Genomic DNA, 13,790 nt, shown 5'->3' on the forward strand with positions numbered 1-13,790 from the left:
TCTACTCTGTGCACACACAGAAAATAATTTCATAGATCCATAGATGCACACCACTGTCTGAATTATATTCTAGCATATGATAGGTTGGGCAATACTGTAAAATAGGTATAAATAATATGATTATCATGGGAATGACTATTTGTGCTTTGTATATACGTTTACACACAAGACGCCTTTGATGAATTAACATTGAGGATAATGACTGAGTATATGCATTCACTGTTAATCTCATTCATCACTCACAAGAGATTCATATCAGTGGTATCACTGTGGTGCAACCTTTAACCAAGTGAAGACTGTATTTAAGCTATATCTGGATAATCAAAATCCCAGATGTTATATCGCTGTACCAACAAGTCCTACTGTATAATAAGTTATTTGTCAATCCCTCCTGATAACCACCTATATGACTGCTACAAAACAACTCATAAAAATTCCTATATAGTGAAGTTCAGGAAGTCAAATTACTTATTTAGGAAAATTCTATCATGGGTCAAAGAATTCAGCATTATCTGTTGGTGGAAGAAGTATTCCTTTTACTTTGGTAAAACTAGCAACACTAAATTGTAAGAAATACTCTGTTACAAGTTAAAGTCCTGTGTTCAAACTCTTACTCAAGTAAAAGTACAACAGTATCAGTGTCAAAATATACTTTAAATACGGAAAGTAAAAGAAGTAATTATACAGAATGGCCCATTTCAGAATAATAGCCTATATATTATATTGTTGGATTATAATGATTGATGCCTTAGTGTGTTCATCACAAAAGCAAAAGGTGGAGCTTACTTTTTAGACTGCTACTTATGTACAGCACTTGAGTAAATGTACTTAGTTACATTCCATCACTGGGTAGGAGACTGGAGACAAATCGGGGTATACAATGTTTGTCTTAATGACCCTGGCCTCTATGAATATAATATCATGTTATACAATTCTGCTAAACCCTGTATTTATGACATAACCCTATCTATCTATCTATCTATCTATCTATCTATCTATCTATCTATCTATCTATCTAGTTCTGTAATACTTATTAGAACATAACATGTTATGGCTGCACCTTGAAAATATTGTAGAAGCACACAGTTCCTTTGATAGTCTAATTCATGCTTATGTGTTTTATAACACACAGCTGGACATGTCTCAAAAAAGGAACTGTGGTGGAGGCGGATAAGGGCTCTGAACGCAGGCTACTCCATTCTCTTTAAAAAAAGAAAAAAAGAAAGAAATCATAACAATAAAAAATAAAAACCTATTGATAAAGACTGCTCGAGGTGTCCTCTGCTGCTGCTGTGTGTGTTTATGGCGTGAGTAGGTTACTAACACAAGAGGGCGTGTTGGTGTGTGTCAGAGCTGCTCCTGCGGGTCCTGGCCTGTCGCCGCTCTGATTTAGGGCTCACACCATCAGCTGCTCTCTGCTGAAAAAAAAGAAAAAAAATGTTTTAGTGGAAATGTTTTAGTGATGTTTTTTTGTTAGGTTTGAGGATTACAGGTTTCGCTTGGATTTAACATCATTTTAGATTTTCTCCCATAAGATTCAGGTGTTTCCTTTCAAAATGATCTCTCAAAAATGCTCATAACAAGGCTGTTTTATGAGTTGCTAAAAAGTTAACATTCTGAGGATGCACAGATTTTATCTGACATGAGCTCAGAGCACTATTTAACCATACAGTAACACCTACACTAGTCCAAAGACAAAGGCATTTGCGTAAAAATATATGTATTATAAATCTGGTGCAATACGCCATGTCTTCAGGGTTTAACTGTTAATCGAGTCCAATACCAATTCATACGAGCTTGCTCAATATGCCAAAGATTGTTTCCTTCATGGCCCTGTGTATGTCCAATTCAAACTGAAAGTTAAAAAAGAGATGGAGTGCGTGTTTCCTTTAGGGCAAACACTCAGCTGACCATGTAAACAAGAGTCCACTCAGCACCAACAGCACACTAAAAATAAGAGAAAAAAATTAACAGACCAGAAAAGAGCAAAGCAAAGCTGGAAAACAAATGATATGCAATAATAAGTGTGCCAATGTGTGTGTGCGCGTGTGTCTGTGTGTGTGTGTGGTTAGTGCTGGTCAGGGTCTGCAGAGCCAATCAGCTGCTCATGCAGATGACGTGCCGCTGTCCTACGTCAGCCCCGCCGCTTGTCAGGATCAGAGCTCCACACACACCGACAACAAACACATACACACACTCCCTCTCCGAGCCGGACAGCACAGCCCCTGGCCCGGCAGCCCGGCAGTGGAGGACACATCCAGGCTTCCAGGCGCCGCAGCCCGCTGTGACAGTGGACCTAACATCGCCTTACTTTGTGGACATGGGAGACATGGGGGATCCGCCGAAAAGTAAGACACTTGTTCGGTGTTGGGATGCGGTTCTGGAACTAAGCTGATGACAAGTTGAGAGTTGGTTTTGGTGTGTTGCGGTGCCTGTCGACACGAGTGGCCTGTTAAAGTATTTGGTGTCATGAAACAATTAATTTTGAGGTGTCAGTGAAGCTTAAAGTCAGCGGATGTTACCTGTAGACTTTTTTTTAATGCAAACTATCAAAAAAACAATAGCTCATATAGGCCTATTTTTTAATAATAACAATCACACCAACAATTAAAGTAATAACATTAATAATATCAAGAACTATTTAAAGGCCATTATTAGATGAGTGTGTGGCATTCAGCGGAGAGTTGTGAAGTGTGTGTGATGTGTTTTACTCGTGCTGGTCTTCCAGAGAAGCGGCTGGTATCTCTGTGCGTGGGCTGCGGGAACCAAATCCATGACCAGTACATCCTGCGGGTCTCCCCGGACCTGGAGTGGCACGCCGCCTGTCTCAAATGTGCCGAATGCAGCCAGTACCTGGACGAATCCTGCACGTGCTTCGTCCGGGACGGAAAGACTTACTGTAAACGGGACTACATCAGGTAGGACGGCCGGGACGGGACGGGACGACCCTCTACACACTCCAAGAGCTGGAACTACACGGCGATTGGAATTATTATTTTTGAAAAAATATATTTTACAATATTAGGTTGAGAATAATCGGACCGATTTAAATGACATGGAGCAGTGATTTGACTGCGTTAAAATTATTTTTTTGAACATTGTGATAATTTTTACTGCTTCAGCAACTTGTAGACCGTGCGTCTTTGTACGAAATGTCAGCATTTCATTCTCTCACACTCTGTCTCATCAGATGCATTTTAAAAGCCTTGCACATCAGGCCCACATAAGTCATTTATTAATCAATGGTTCCGATCAGACTGCTGCGGTGCGCAGAGTGTTGCTTTGTGATGGACCTGACAGAAAAACGTAAAAACATCATTGTGCTATTTTCATTATACAGCCTGTAAATTATAACTAATTTGGCGTGGTTACACGTGAACAATTATTCGATTAAAACTTGAACAGGCCCTCAGTTATTGTCTAATACTCACAACATGACTATCAAAGATATGAGTCACATTGCAGATAAAAGTGTAAACTAGAAAAAAAAACAAAAGTTCATTTTCTCGAGGCATATCATAAACAAATTCTCGTGTAATACGACTACTACTAGTATGATAATAATAATAATAATAATAATAATAAAAACAATGATAATAGTAACAATAAATGAGCACATTGTCTTACAAAATAGGCCTACCGGAAATAGTGTATACCAATGTTTGATTATATTATTAAAAACGTCAACACATTATTGTTATTATTATTATTATTGTTAATATCATTATAAAAAAAATACCAATCGTATTATTTTGGTGATCCTGTAGGCTATATTTTTTTACCTGCCTGCAGTCAAACTGATCGGACCGCTCGCGCGTGTGTGTGTGTGTGTATGTCCCGCAGGTTGTACGGGATTAAATGCGCTAAATGCAACATCGGCTTCAGCAAGAACGATTTTGTGATGAGGGCCCGCTCCAAAGTCTACCACATCGAGTGTTTCCGCTGCGTGGCTTGCAGCCGGCAGCTCATCCCGGGGGACGAGTTCGCTCTGCGGGAGGACGGGCTCTTCTGCCGGGCCGATCACGACGTGGTGGAACGGGCCAGCCTGGGCCCTGGAGACCCGCTCAGCCCGCTGCACCCCGCCAGACCGCTGCAGATGGCAGGTAAAGTCCCGGGGAGTGGGAGACAGGACGTGAGGACTGTAGTCTAACACTGCTGGGAAACATGTAGGCTTCTTGCTGTCGGGTGACATACTGCCTTTGACTTTTTTGTGAAGTTCCGAAGTCTTTTTCGATCAGTGGATTTTGTCCAGGTGTTCCTTAAATATAAACGGATTCTCCGGGTTGACACTCCATAAGACACCGCAGTGTGATGTTTCATGTTCGGTGAACTGCACCTCTTGTATTTCACAATGCCAGTTGAGTTGTCTCTGTGCGCACTGTCCTACAGACTCAGAGCTTAATGTCAGAGTGATTTACTAGCCAGGTTTGATCTCTACTTTAATGTAGCTAAATGTCATGCAGTCACAAGGAAGCTGCTCCCGGTGCCATAACTAACAAGTGGGGCTTTTCCCGTTTTCTTATTTGACTCTTAGGTGGACTGGTTCTGGTTACTCCATAGGTTTTGCCTTTTACATTTTCTTCCTGCATACCACTGTGCAGTCAGCCCAGACTCGGTAGATTAGATACAGTGGGCGCTGCTGTCAGAAATACACCAAGTTATCACTGCTGGAGGAGGAGGGCGAAACATGGCTCTGGGTCCGGGATGCGTTTGCACTTAATGCTGTGCGGTGCTCTGTATGTCTGAAAGGCTGGAGGTTTTCTCTACAAAAAGAATGGTTTGCTGTATCGCCGCCGTGCCCTGGTGCTTTTAAATGGATATTTTGACCTTGGATCAGATGAGTCAATCAGATCCGCTCTGCTCTCCTACATTTAAACCTAATATGCAGTGGAGCCTGGAACTCCCGAGCCTCCGAAATATGGGTATATTTAGAGGTAGTTCACCAGGGGACTATTTTGAGCAGAATGGCCAAACGTAGGCTAGTGTAGAACAATTACGCAAAACCTCGACTCTGATCTTCAGCAAGCTATAACGTCAGCAGCGTTGTGTTTGTGAAGTAGACTAAGCCAGAGGAGTTTCTATCAGCATGATTAAAACAGACGTGGCCTTTTAATTAAGTTGTGCATCATGTGTTGGAACATGCATGGCCACAGAGGGAAAAGACTTTATAAAACTCATAACCCCCCCCCCTCTTACTTATCCGTCCACACAATTGCATACCTTTCTGTGGGACAAACAGATAAACTGATTGTGTCCTCCCTGGGCCCTTTTCCCGTCCTTTCCCAACAGCAGAACCAATCTCGGCCCGGCAGCCCGCACTGCGGCCTCACGTCCACAAACAGCCGGAGAAGACCACCCGGGTCCGGACGGTGCTAAACGAGAAGCAGTTGCACACACTGCGGACTTGCTACAACGCCAACCCGAGGCCCGACGCCCTTATGAAGGAGCAGCTGGTGGAGATGACCGGCCTCAGCCCGCGGGTGATCCGGGTCTGGTTCCAGAACAAGCGGTGCAAGGACAAGAAGAGGAGCCTGCTGATGAAGCAGCTGCAGCAGCAGCAGCCCAATGACAAGACGGTAAGAGGACAGAGCAGCTGGATAACCTTTCATATTGACAGTGCTGAAATGTGCATGGGATTTATTTAGGAACTTCTGCAGGCCTTTCCTTTGAGCAGAGACAGATCTTAAATGTTGCAGCTCTGTCTGCGTTTACATTATTAATGAGGATGTTTAACCCCGGAGTAAACTGAAGGTAGCCTCTATTTAAGCGGCATGACCAATATGTTTTGTAGTCAAGTCCATTTTATTCATAAAGCCATGTAACGGCCCTAAGGTTTATGCTGCAGGATGTGTGCGCAAACTGATGAATGATAGAGGCCTTGAGCTGCTGTAAGAGCAGGAGTGTTATATGGACGAGCTCATACAGAGCGCTGAGGTCAAAGACAGAAAGCACACAGAAACTTTTCACTACAAACACAAACATATTAATCTGTTTATTGTGTGCTCTCTTATTGATGGTTCTGCTGATTGACTGGTGGATTAATTTCAGACGCCCCCCACCCCCACCTCCACCCTTCCTTCCAACATGCACACACACCACCACCACACCCAGCTACCCACACCCCATCATCTGTAATAACCCGCATTGAAAGATGTGTACACTGGGTGCTTACCACGACACACTCTCTAACAGAACATCCAGGGAATGACGGGCACCCCGATGGTGGCGGCCAGTCCGGAGCGGCACGACGGCGGCATCCAGGCCAACCCGGTTGAGGTGCAGAGCTACCAGCCGCCCTGGAAGGTCCTGAGCGACTTCGCCCTGCAGAGCGACATCGACCAGCCGGCCTTCCAACAACTGGTTCGTCCTTTTTACTTTCTCCACTAAGGCTCTCATGCTTGAAATGCAGGCGATTTATTTATTTGCAATATTCAGTTTCAGGTCTAAATATTTGACACTCCTCCATGCAGAAAAATCCAATCTCATCTGTGTGAAAAAAGGGATATTTTAAATGATAATTTGAACATACAAATATGTGCCATGTGCATAACGTTTCTCTCCCATCCTCTGATAGGATTCTTTATTTAAACTAATACAGAATAAATTTAGCTGACAATCCTGAAACAGAGTTTTCTCCACGGACCTTTGTTATTCAAATTCATAATGTTGCCGTGGACACTGAGATGCGCATCTTCACTTCAGGCATCAGGACAGGATGGTGTCACGTTGCTGGAGGTGTTGACTTAGTTTTTCATCATTTATTTTAATATTTGTTTTTTGTTTTTTTTACCTTCAAGGAAATATGATCAGTCTTTTGGCAGAACAGAACAACAGGAACGATGCTTGTTTTAATTACTACCGGTCCAGGTTGGGAGTTTTGAGCGGCCTCATAACGGCCTCCACACTGATGTCAGTCACCTCAGCTTGTTTCTGTTAAATTCATATTATTTGATACTGGACGGCTGTTTAAGATTTGGTTTGGAATCTCTTGGAAAAACCACCTGTCCCGCCAGGGATGCTCCACAAACGCAGGACCACCGATGGAATAAAACCTTTGGAGATCCATTCATTCAATTGGTTTATTTCGTTTGGAGTGACGCACCACAGACAGCCTGACACCATGTGCTGAAATCTGCTAAAATGAGCTGGATTATTAACATTTTTGACATGAATAGGAATGTGACGCGCAATTCATCCGTTCTGAAAGATGAGCAGACTTTAGACCCTAGTGACATAGTTTCATATGAACTGAGTGCTTTTTGTTGTAGACCAGGGTAGACATGGATAAGTACAAATAGCTATAAATGATATAATAAGACATCACACCCAGCAGACCCTGGAGCTCAGATGATGGCCCGCAACCATGGTGTTTATTTTTCTTTCTTTTTTAAAATAAATTTACAATACATCACTTATAGGTTTGTTAAAGAAGTCTGAATTTGTGTTTTCCAACCTTCCACACAGCCGCTGCTCTCCCCTTTATTTGCTATACAGTTATTACGCAGACACTTTAATCCGTAGCCTAATAAAAAAAGATCATTTATCAGATCGAGCATCAAGTCTGCTTTTCTTGTTGTGGTCTGAATTAGATTACAGTCCCGATGCAGTGTTGTACAAATCAATCTACAATGAATCTACAATTAGGCTAATAACAAAAAATCATTGTCAATCAAAGTGACACCTATGACGTGTGTGTTGTTCACTGTGATGGATGGGCCTAAACTCAAACTATTTGTAAGTTCCTTGTCATTTGTAAATAGGCTATACCCAGAATAAATGCTTTGGACGTACTGGGCTATAATGTAAATGGTCTAAAACATGCGTGTATCCATGTCATCTGCCAGCTTTTGGTCTGTGCCCCCACATAATTTGCGTTTCACTCTGGCACACCCCCTGTGGTGTACCCAGATGTGTCTGACCGCTGCTTGTTGCTTGATGTGTCCCCGCAGGTCAGTTTCTCGGAGGGAGGACCGGGTTCGAACTCTACGGGCAGCGAGGTAGCGTCCATGTCGTCTCAGCTTCCAGACACGCCGAACAGCATGGTATCCAGCCCCATCGAGGCCTGAGCAGCCGCCGCGTGGACGGACTGAACGGACTGAACTGAACACACAGANCCCCTCGACTGCACCAACAACCCCCCTGGTTGTATTTTGACACTGTGAAGACAATCATGGGATTTTACCACAGCCACACATTCTTATGTCCATCCAGCAGAGACAGACGGATGCGTCATCATGGCCGGTGCTGCACGTTCACACGCCTGGTTACAGTTGCCAAAACGAGAAGACATGACTCCATCGATACATGGGACCTCTGAGTAGGAGACTAATCTAAATCCTATACTTGCGAAATGCTGTGCGCTACTTTGAATAGAAAACTGGTGTTTTCTTTTTCTTTTTTTTATAATTCGATCCACGCACCTCATCATATAATAGACCATTCGGATGGGAACAGCACTGCTTTTCTTCATTTAATTACACGATTTCCCTCATGATCCGAAAGCATTTGCAACAAGGTATACCTCTATTTTGCCACAAGCTTCGTGGGACATTTGTGTGAATCAGTGTCCGTCCGAGAATATTTTTTTTCTTTCCCAAAGATGTGTATAATTAATCATAAGTTAAAAATACCGTTAGCTCTGGAAGAAAATGTTTCGTTTGTTCCCGTGCAACAAAATTATTTATTATTTATTGTCGACAAATTTGCCACCTTTTGTGTAACTTTCTTAACTGAAGTAAAAAGAAACAAAAAAGACTGGAGTTTGGTCTGTCAGTTTCTATCACAGTTTAATGTTTTGAGTTATTATTATTTCTTAAATCATTTACAAAAGAGGACAGTTTGACTATCTTTAATTGTTTTTTCCCTCTCGTTGTGAACATTCACACATGAGGCGGAACATCAGATCTATTAAATGGCTTGATGGATATTCTGTGGTTAATTGGGTGTCATGTTGGTGCAGATGCTGTCTCAGTTTACCTGCTGGCTGACTACCTGCTTTACAACAAACTCCACTGCAGAAACATCTCCGTCTTAACAAAACTTCTGACGCCTAAAATCGAATTTTCTTGAAACAAAGTGATCAAATATGACAGTGAAATTCGATGATACTAAATTGATGAGTTCCTCTCATGGACTATATTTGGAACCAAATGTCATTATCTTGATTTGCCACCATTCGTCCTTATGGTTACAGGACAGAAATGTTGTTTTAGAATATTCTAACACAATGGAAACTGCTCTGGGAACAAGTACAATAATTTTAAAACAATGGCAACATTTTTTCTGTTTTCAGTACAATCTGAAATGAAATGACTTAAGATATTCCTGGCTCTGTGGCTTTTTGCCATCAAACAGCTGATGTAAGTAGAAATATCAAACATGACAATTATTGGTAAAATATAGTCTGAGTTTAGGATTTAAATTAAGTGTGACCTTTCTGTCCCCAGGAATAATATACACTGTAAAAAAATATCCAACTTTAAAAAATTAAGTGTACAATTTCCATGCATCTTTTTAAGTAGCTTCAATGCTGGCTTTACTGAGTCAATCCTATGAGTTTTTATAATCCGACAAACTCTGTTAGTTTAGTGCAATTAACACAGTTTAACTTGACCTCAAACAATTAAGTTAAACCAACTTAATATTTATCTAAAAGTTGTGGTGATGTTTATGGGTCAAATTATTTTAATTAACATATTCTAACTTATTTATTTCAATTCCACCCTACTCAAAAATATCAACCATGCTGTTGATTTTGACCAACTTCTTAAAATAAGTTGTCAGTTGATTAAAACACTTTAATGTAAACATTTTTATGATGAAAACTTATTTATTTTAAGAATTATCCACAGACACCATATTTTTGTGAGTGTTGCTGGGATTACGATTTTTATTTCAAAGTTTTGTCAGAAGGTGCTGTTTCGTTTCTTTAGCTATAAAATAGAAGAATATTTGACAATTAGCATGTTCAAATTTGGCTCCTCTGATCCTCAGTGTAATGTTAACCATAAGTGCCACAACCATTTTTTTCTTTTGCTTTATGTTTTATCAGGTAATGTTTCAATGTGTCAAAAAGCAGGTTTTGAACAGTGTTTCAATTTGTTGGTGTGTGTGACTGTGTGCGCTGACAGATTTATAGGATTAGTGTGTGCAGTCCTCATCCCGAGCGTTCAAAATAGGTCATTAATTTGAATGCAGAAGCTGAACACTCTCTGCAAGTTTGGGATTGTTCATTGAAATATGGTGAAAAAAACCTCAGAGTGACATGACTTGATTTCATTCTGTCAGTGAATCCCTTTCACTGTTGCTCTGTTTAATGCTGCCTGATTCATTCCACAGCGCGTCAGTCTACCTCCTGTCCTGGAAGCTTCTGTGCAGCAACATGTCTGTAGCTTCCACAGAGCTATGCATCTTACCTGGAACTGACTTTATAACCAAAGATGACTTAGTGTGTTAGAATTGTTGGACTTATTGATTAGTTGATCTAATTGAAAAAAACAAACAAAAAAACTGTCAAATTGTGTCTGCAGATATGCACTCATGAGGGGAATCTTACAATCTAGCACATATTACAGACCAAATTATATTTGTAAATACTTAGAGCAACACAAATTACCCACATATGTCATAGTTGTTTCAAGAATTTCCTCCCCTCCCGGAACTGAGCAAGTGAAGGCTTTTAAAAAGGAACACCAGGAAATAAGCTGTTTTTGTCATGTTATCTTTACTGCAGCTGATGATAAAATACAAATTCCATTGTGTTGCAGAAAAAACAAGACTGTTAAAATTAAGATTACAGACATTTTTTAATTATTTTAATTTCTTTAAATATAATGTGTTTTTAAAATTAGTCGATGAAGAAAAGCCGATGTGCTGCTTACAGTGCTGCTGCTTCCTTTAAGAGAAAGATGGGTTAGTGAGGTCACAGAGGCATCAAGGGGAGAACAACGGAGGACAAGCTTACAGACAGCAAAGCATTTTCTACAAAGTCAAACATGAGGACGCAACAGTCATTTACTGCAGTCTATTCAGTGTCACTGCTTTGTGTTGGAAACAACGGCTCAAACTGAAAACATGTTTGAATCCAGCTTGAGTCTGACTGCAAAAAACGACTGAGGCTGTCTCCCACTGCTTCACTGCTTCCGGAATAGTGTTCCATCCTCTTTAAATCTCGCATTGTCTTTGTGATTTCCTTTGTATTTGCTACAATAACATGTCCAACTGTGACTGAAACCAAGTTGGCAAATTCCCAGGAGTCTGCCTGTGTGGAGCTTTATATCTTAGGTGTTTTAGTAGAAAATAGAAGGAGAAGAACTTGTCTAGTTTACTAGTGTTAGGGTGCTGGTGTTCTGAATGGGAGTGTGGCTCAGGAGGAAGAGTGGTCATCTGCCATTTGGAAGGCTGATGGTTTGAGCCCCTGCAGTCTACATGTTGAAGTGTCCTTGGGCAAGATACTGATCCCTAAATCATGAGCACATGTGAATTCACTGAGCAGGTGGCTCCTTGTATGGTAGCATCAGCCACCCATGGGTGTAGCACCAAAGTCTGATCCCTGTGCATCAGCAGTCTCTGTGGCCCCCCTGCTCTACCTTCTCTTGATCCATGTCTGTCTCGCACACCTTTAAAAAAAAATTCGCATGAAGTCTATTTGTGTTCTTTTCCTTTTCTTTCCTTTCCTTTTTTTGGAACCTAGATTTATCTTTCTTGGGAGGAGACATGACAGTGTGCATTAGTATTTCAGCAGCATAAAAAGTCACTCACTCAGCTCTGCATTTAGAGACAAATCTAGTGCAGGGGCAAATTGAACTTTTTTGCCCCTTTACATGGTGAGAGGGGCATCAGAGAGCTTCCACTATTTTTTCAAATACAAAATTCAGTCTTACAACCAATTTATTCAGCAAATTTAGTTGTGGCACTAATTTGTAAGAAATAAAAAATTGCAAACAAAACCAAGGCTTTTGAGGGCCCCTCTCCCGGCCTGGGTAATAAGTCCCACTTCTCCCCCCACTATAATGCCCTTGCAGCCACCAGCATATGAATTTGTGTGAATGAAGAGCAAAACACTACATAAATACAGTTTACCATTTACTGTACGTAACCTATGCAAAATAATAAAATGACTAAAGTAAATGTCCCTCATAGCAGGAACATTAATGTATAATATATGGATAAAGGATACATGTTTTTGATGTAGATGTCAAGTGTACAAAAGTAGGCTTCAAAAAAATTCAATTGGAAAGATTTCACTAATTGGAAGTAAGAGTTAATGTGATGTTAAGAGTAAATGTTTGTGGAAGATTTGATTCCAGCTGTGAAGGCAAATGAAATGTCGTGTTGAAAGTTAGTGTGTGACCGTGAATCGAGGCACTCAGTGATATCACCAATAGTACCATCTGTAGTTTTAGTGTGATTTGCACTGCAGCTAATGACTGAAGTTAGTGATGGAGTTTCCTCTGAGTCAGAGACTTCAGGTTTTCCCCCCCACAGATTTAGAAGCATATTTCAGCAAGGACATTTTTGCCACTTTTTTCTTTTTCATTTTGGCTTTTTAAGCTTCTAATCAAAGACTTGTGCACACCATTTACCAGGCGGTAATAGTATGATATTAAAGTAAAGAAACTCACTATGTGCCAGGACTGGTACCTACCTGCCAGATTCAATCACTGCTGTTGAGTATCTCTATAAGATATCTAATTGTTTTTGTTGCTGATTTACAGACCAGATCACCAACTATGCCACAGCTATGCAATGAATCTGAATCACTGCATAACATCATCATCAAAGAATTAAAAAGTGACAAAGTTTTGAGCGAGCACAAAACACATTTGTACAATTGATGTGCAAGACAAGATTTAAGAGAATGCTGGAACAGACAGGAACGCTCAAGATGAGTTGAGAGTGAGCGAGGACAGAGGGCTTTATCTATTGCTTCTGGCATTTTCGCTACATTGAGGAAAATGCCACACACTGCGCCTGTCTGTCTGGTATTTCCATGTCTCGCCATCCAAAGAGATGCAGTGGGGGAGTGTCACTAGCAATCCGCCAATGCACTGTAATTTTGGTGTCAAGATTCACTGTATTTTGCACCTTCTGTCTTCTGCTGCGGGCTGCTCGACAGAACGCCGCACAGTGCACCTGTGCACCCACATAGGATGCTTTTCTTGTCTGTTTCACTTTTGCTCTACACTTTCCAGCCAGTAAAAACATCTACATGTACCCCAAGGATGCATTTTTCTCCAATTGTAGCAATAATTTCAAAAAGCAGAGGAAAGATAAATGTCTTATTCTCAGCAGCAGCTGTCATCCACAACAACTTCCATGCTGTAGGTCTTGTCTTCAGTTTATCGTCTCCTCATATAGCCATTTAAAGGTTGGCTATATGGCTATATGGGAAATATCATGATTTGTGTGAAAATATGCACCTTATTCAGGTTTGCAAATGACTTAAGAGGGTAATAAGCCCTTCCTGTGAGGCAGCCATTTTTCCTGTTGATTTCATCGCCTAATGTAAATGAACTTGCAAAGGCTTGAATGAAATAAAGTGAACATTATTGCTGCTATTATTCAGTGGAATCAAATTCAAAGTCATGTTCTCAGACATGGAAGTCTACAGACAGAGCAACAATAATTGACAATTTGAGATGAGAACGCATTGGAAATCTTTTAGGGCCCTGACCAACCAAGCTGACAGTTGGCCATTGGTGAGATTCAATGACCCTATTTTGCTGTGTGTCCTACAATTTTGGCACCAGTCGGCCCTTGTAGGCTTGTATTTCAAATTTTTTTCAAGT

General features: G+C 41.0%; 1 protein-coding gene across 2 annotated transcripts; it reads left to right on the forward strand.

Moving 5' to 3' along the window:
- The first annotated feature begins 2,169 nt into the window (after positions 1-2,169).
- Positions 2,170-8,117, forward strand: isl1a (ISL LIM homeobox 1a). 2 transcript variants are annotated; one of them, XM_050049957.1, is made up of 6 exons: positions 2,170-2,348; positions 2,729-2,918; positions 3,844-4,103; positions 5,290-5,576; positions 6,193-6,360; positions 7,950-8,117. In XM_050049957.1, exons 1-6 carry the CDS (start codon positions 2,321-2,323, stop codon positions 8,064-8,066), a joined length of 1,050 nt encoding a protein of 349 aa, XP_049905914.1. In that variant the 5' UTR covers positions 2,170-2,320; the 3' UTR covers positions 8,067-8,117. The 2 variants fall into 2 exon arrangements, with proteins under 2 accessions (XP_049905914.1, XP_049905915.1); XM_050049958.1 differs by having other exon boundaries at positions 5,293-5,576.
- The last annotated feature ends 5,673 nt before the right edge of the window (positions 8,118-13,790 follow it).

The sequence above is a fragment of the Epinephelus moara genome, chromosome 8 (genome assembly GCF_006386435.1).
Source record: "Epinephelus moara isolate mb chromosome 8, YSFRI_EMoa_1.0, whole genome shotgun sequence".
NCBI lineage: Eukaryota > Metazoa > Chordata > Actinopteri > Perciformes > Serranidae > Epinephelus > Epinephelus moara.

Bases quoted from the DNA above. Each gene is read 5' to 3' on its own strand.
- isl1a (XM_050049957.1), top strand. From the start codon at position 2,321: ATGGGAGACATGGGGGATCCGCCGAAAA. The intron at 2,349-2,728 runs GTAAGACACTTG...CTGGTCTTCCAG, and splicing joins CATGGGGGATCCGCCGAAAA to AGAAGCGGCTGGTATCTCTG. The intron at 2,919-3,843 runs GTAGGACGGCCG...TATGTCCCGCAG, and splicing joins TGTAAACGGGACTACATCAG to GTTGTACGGGATTAAATGCG.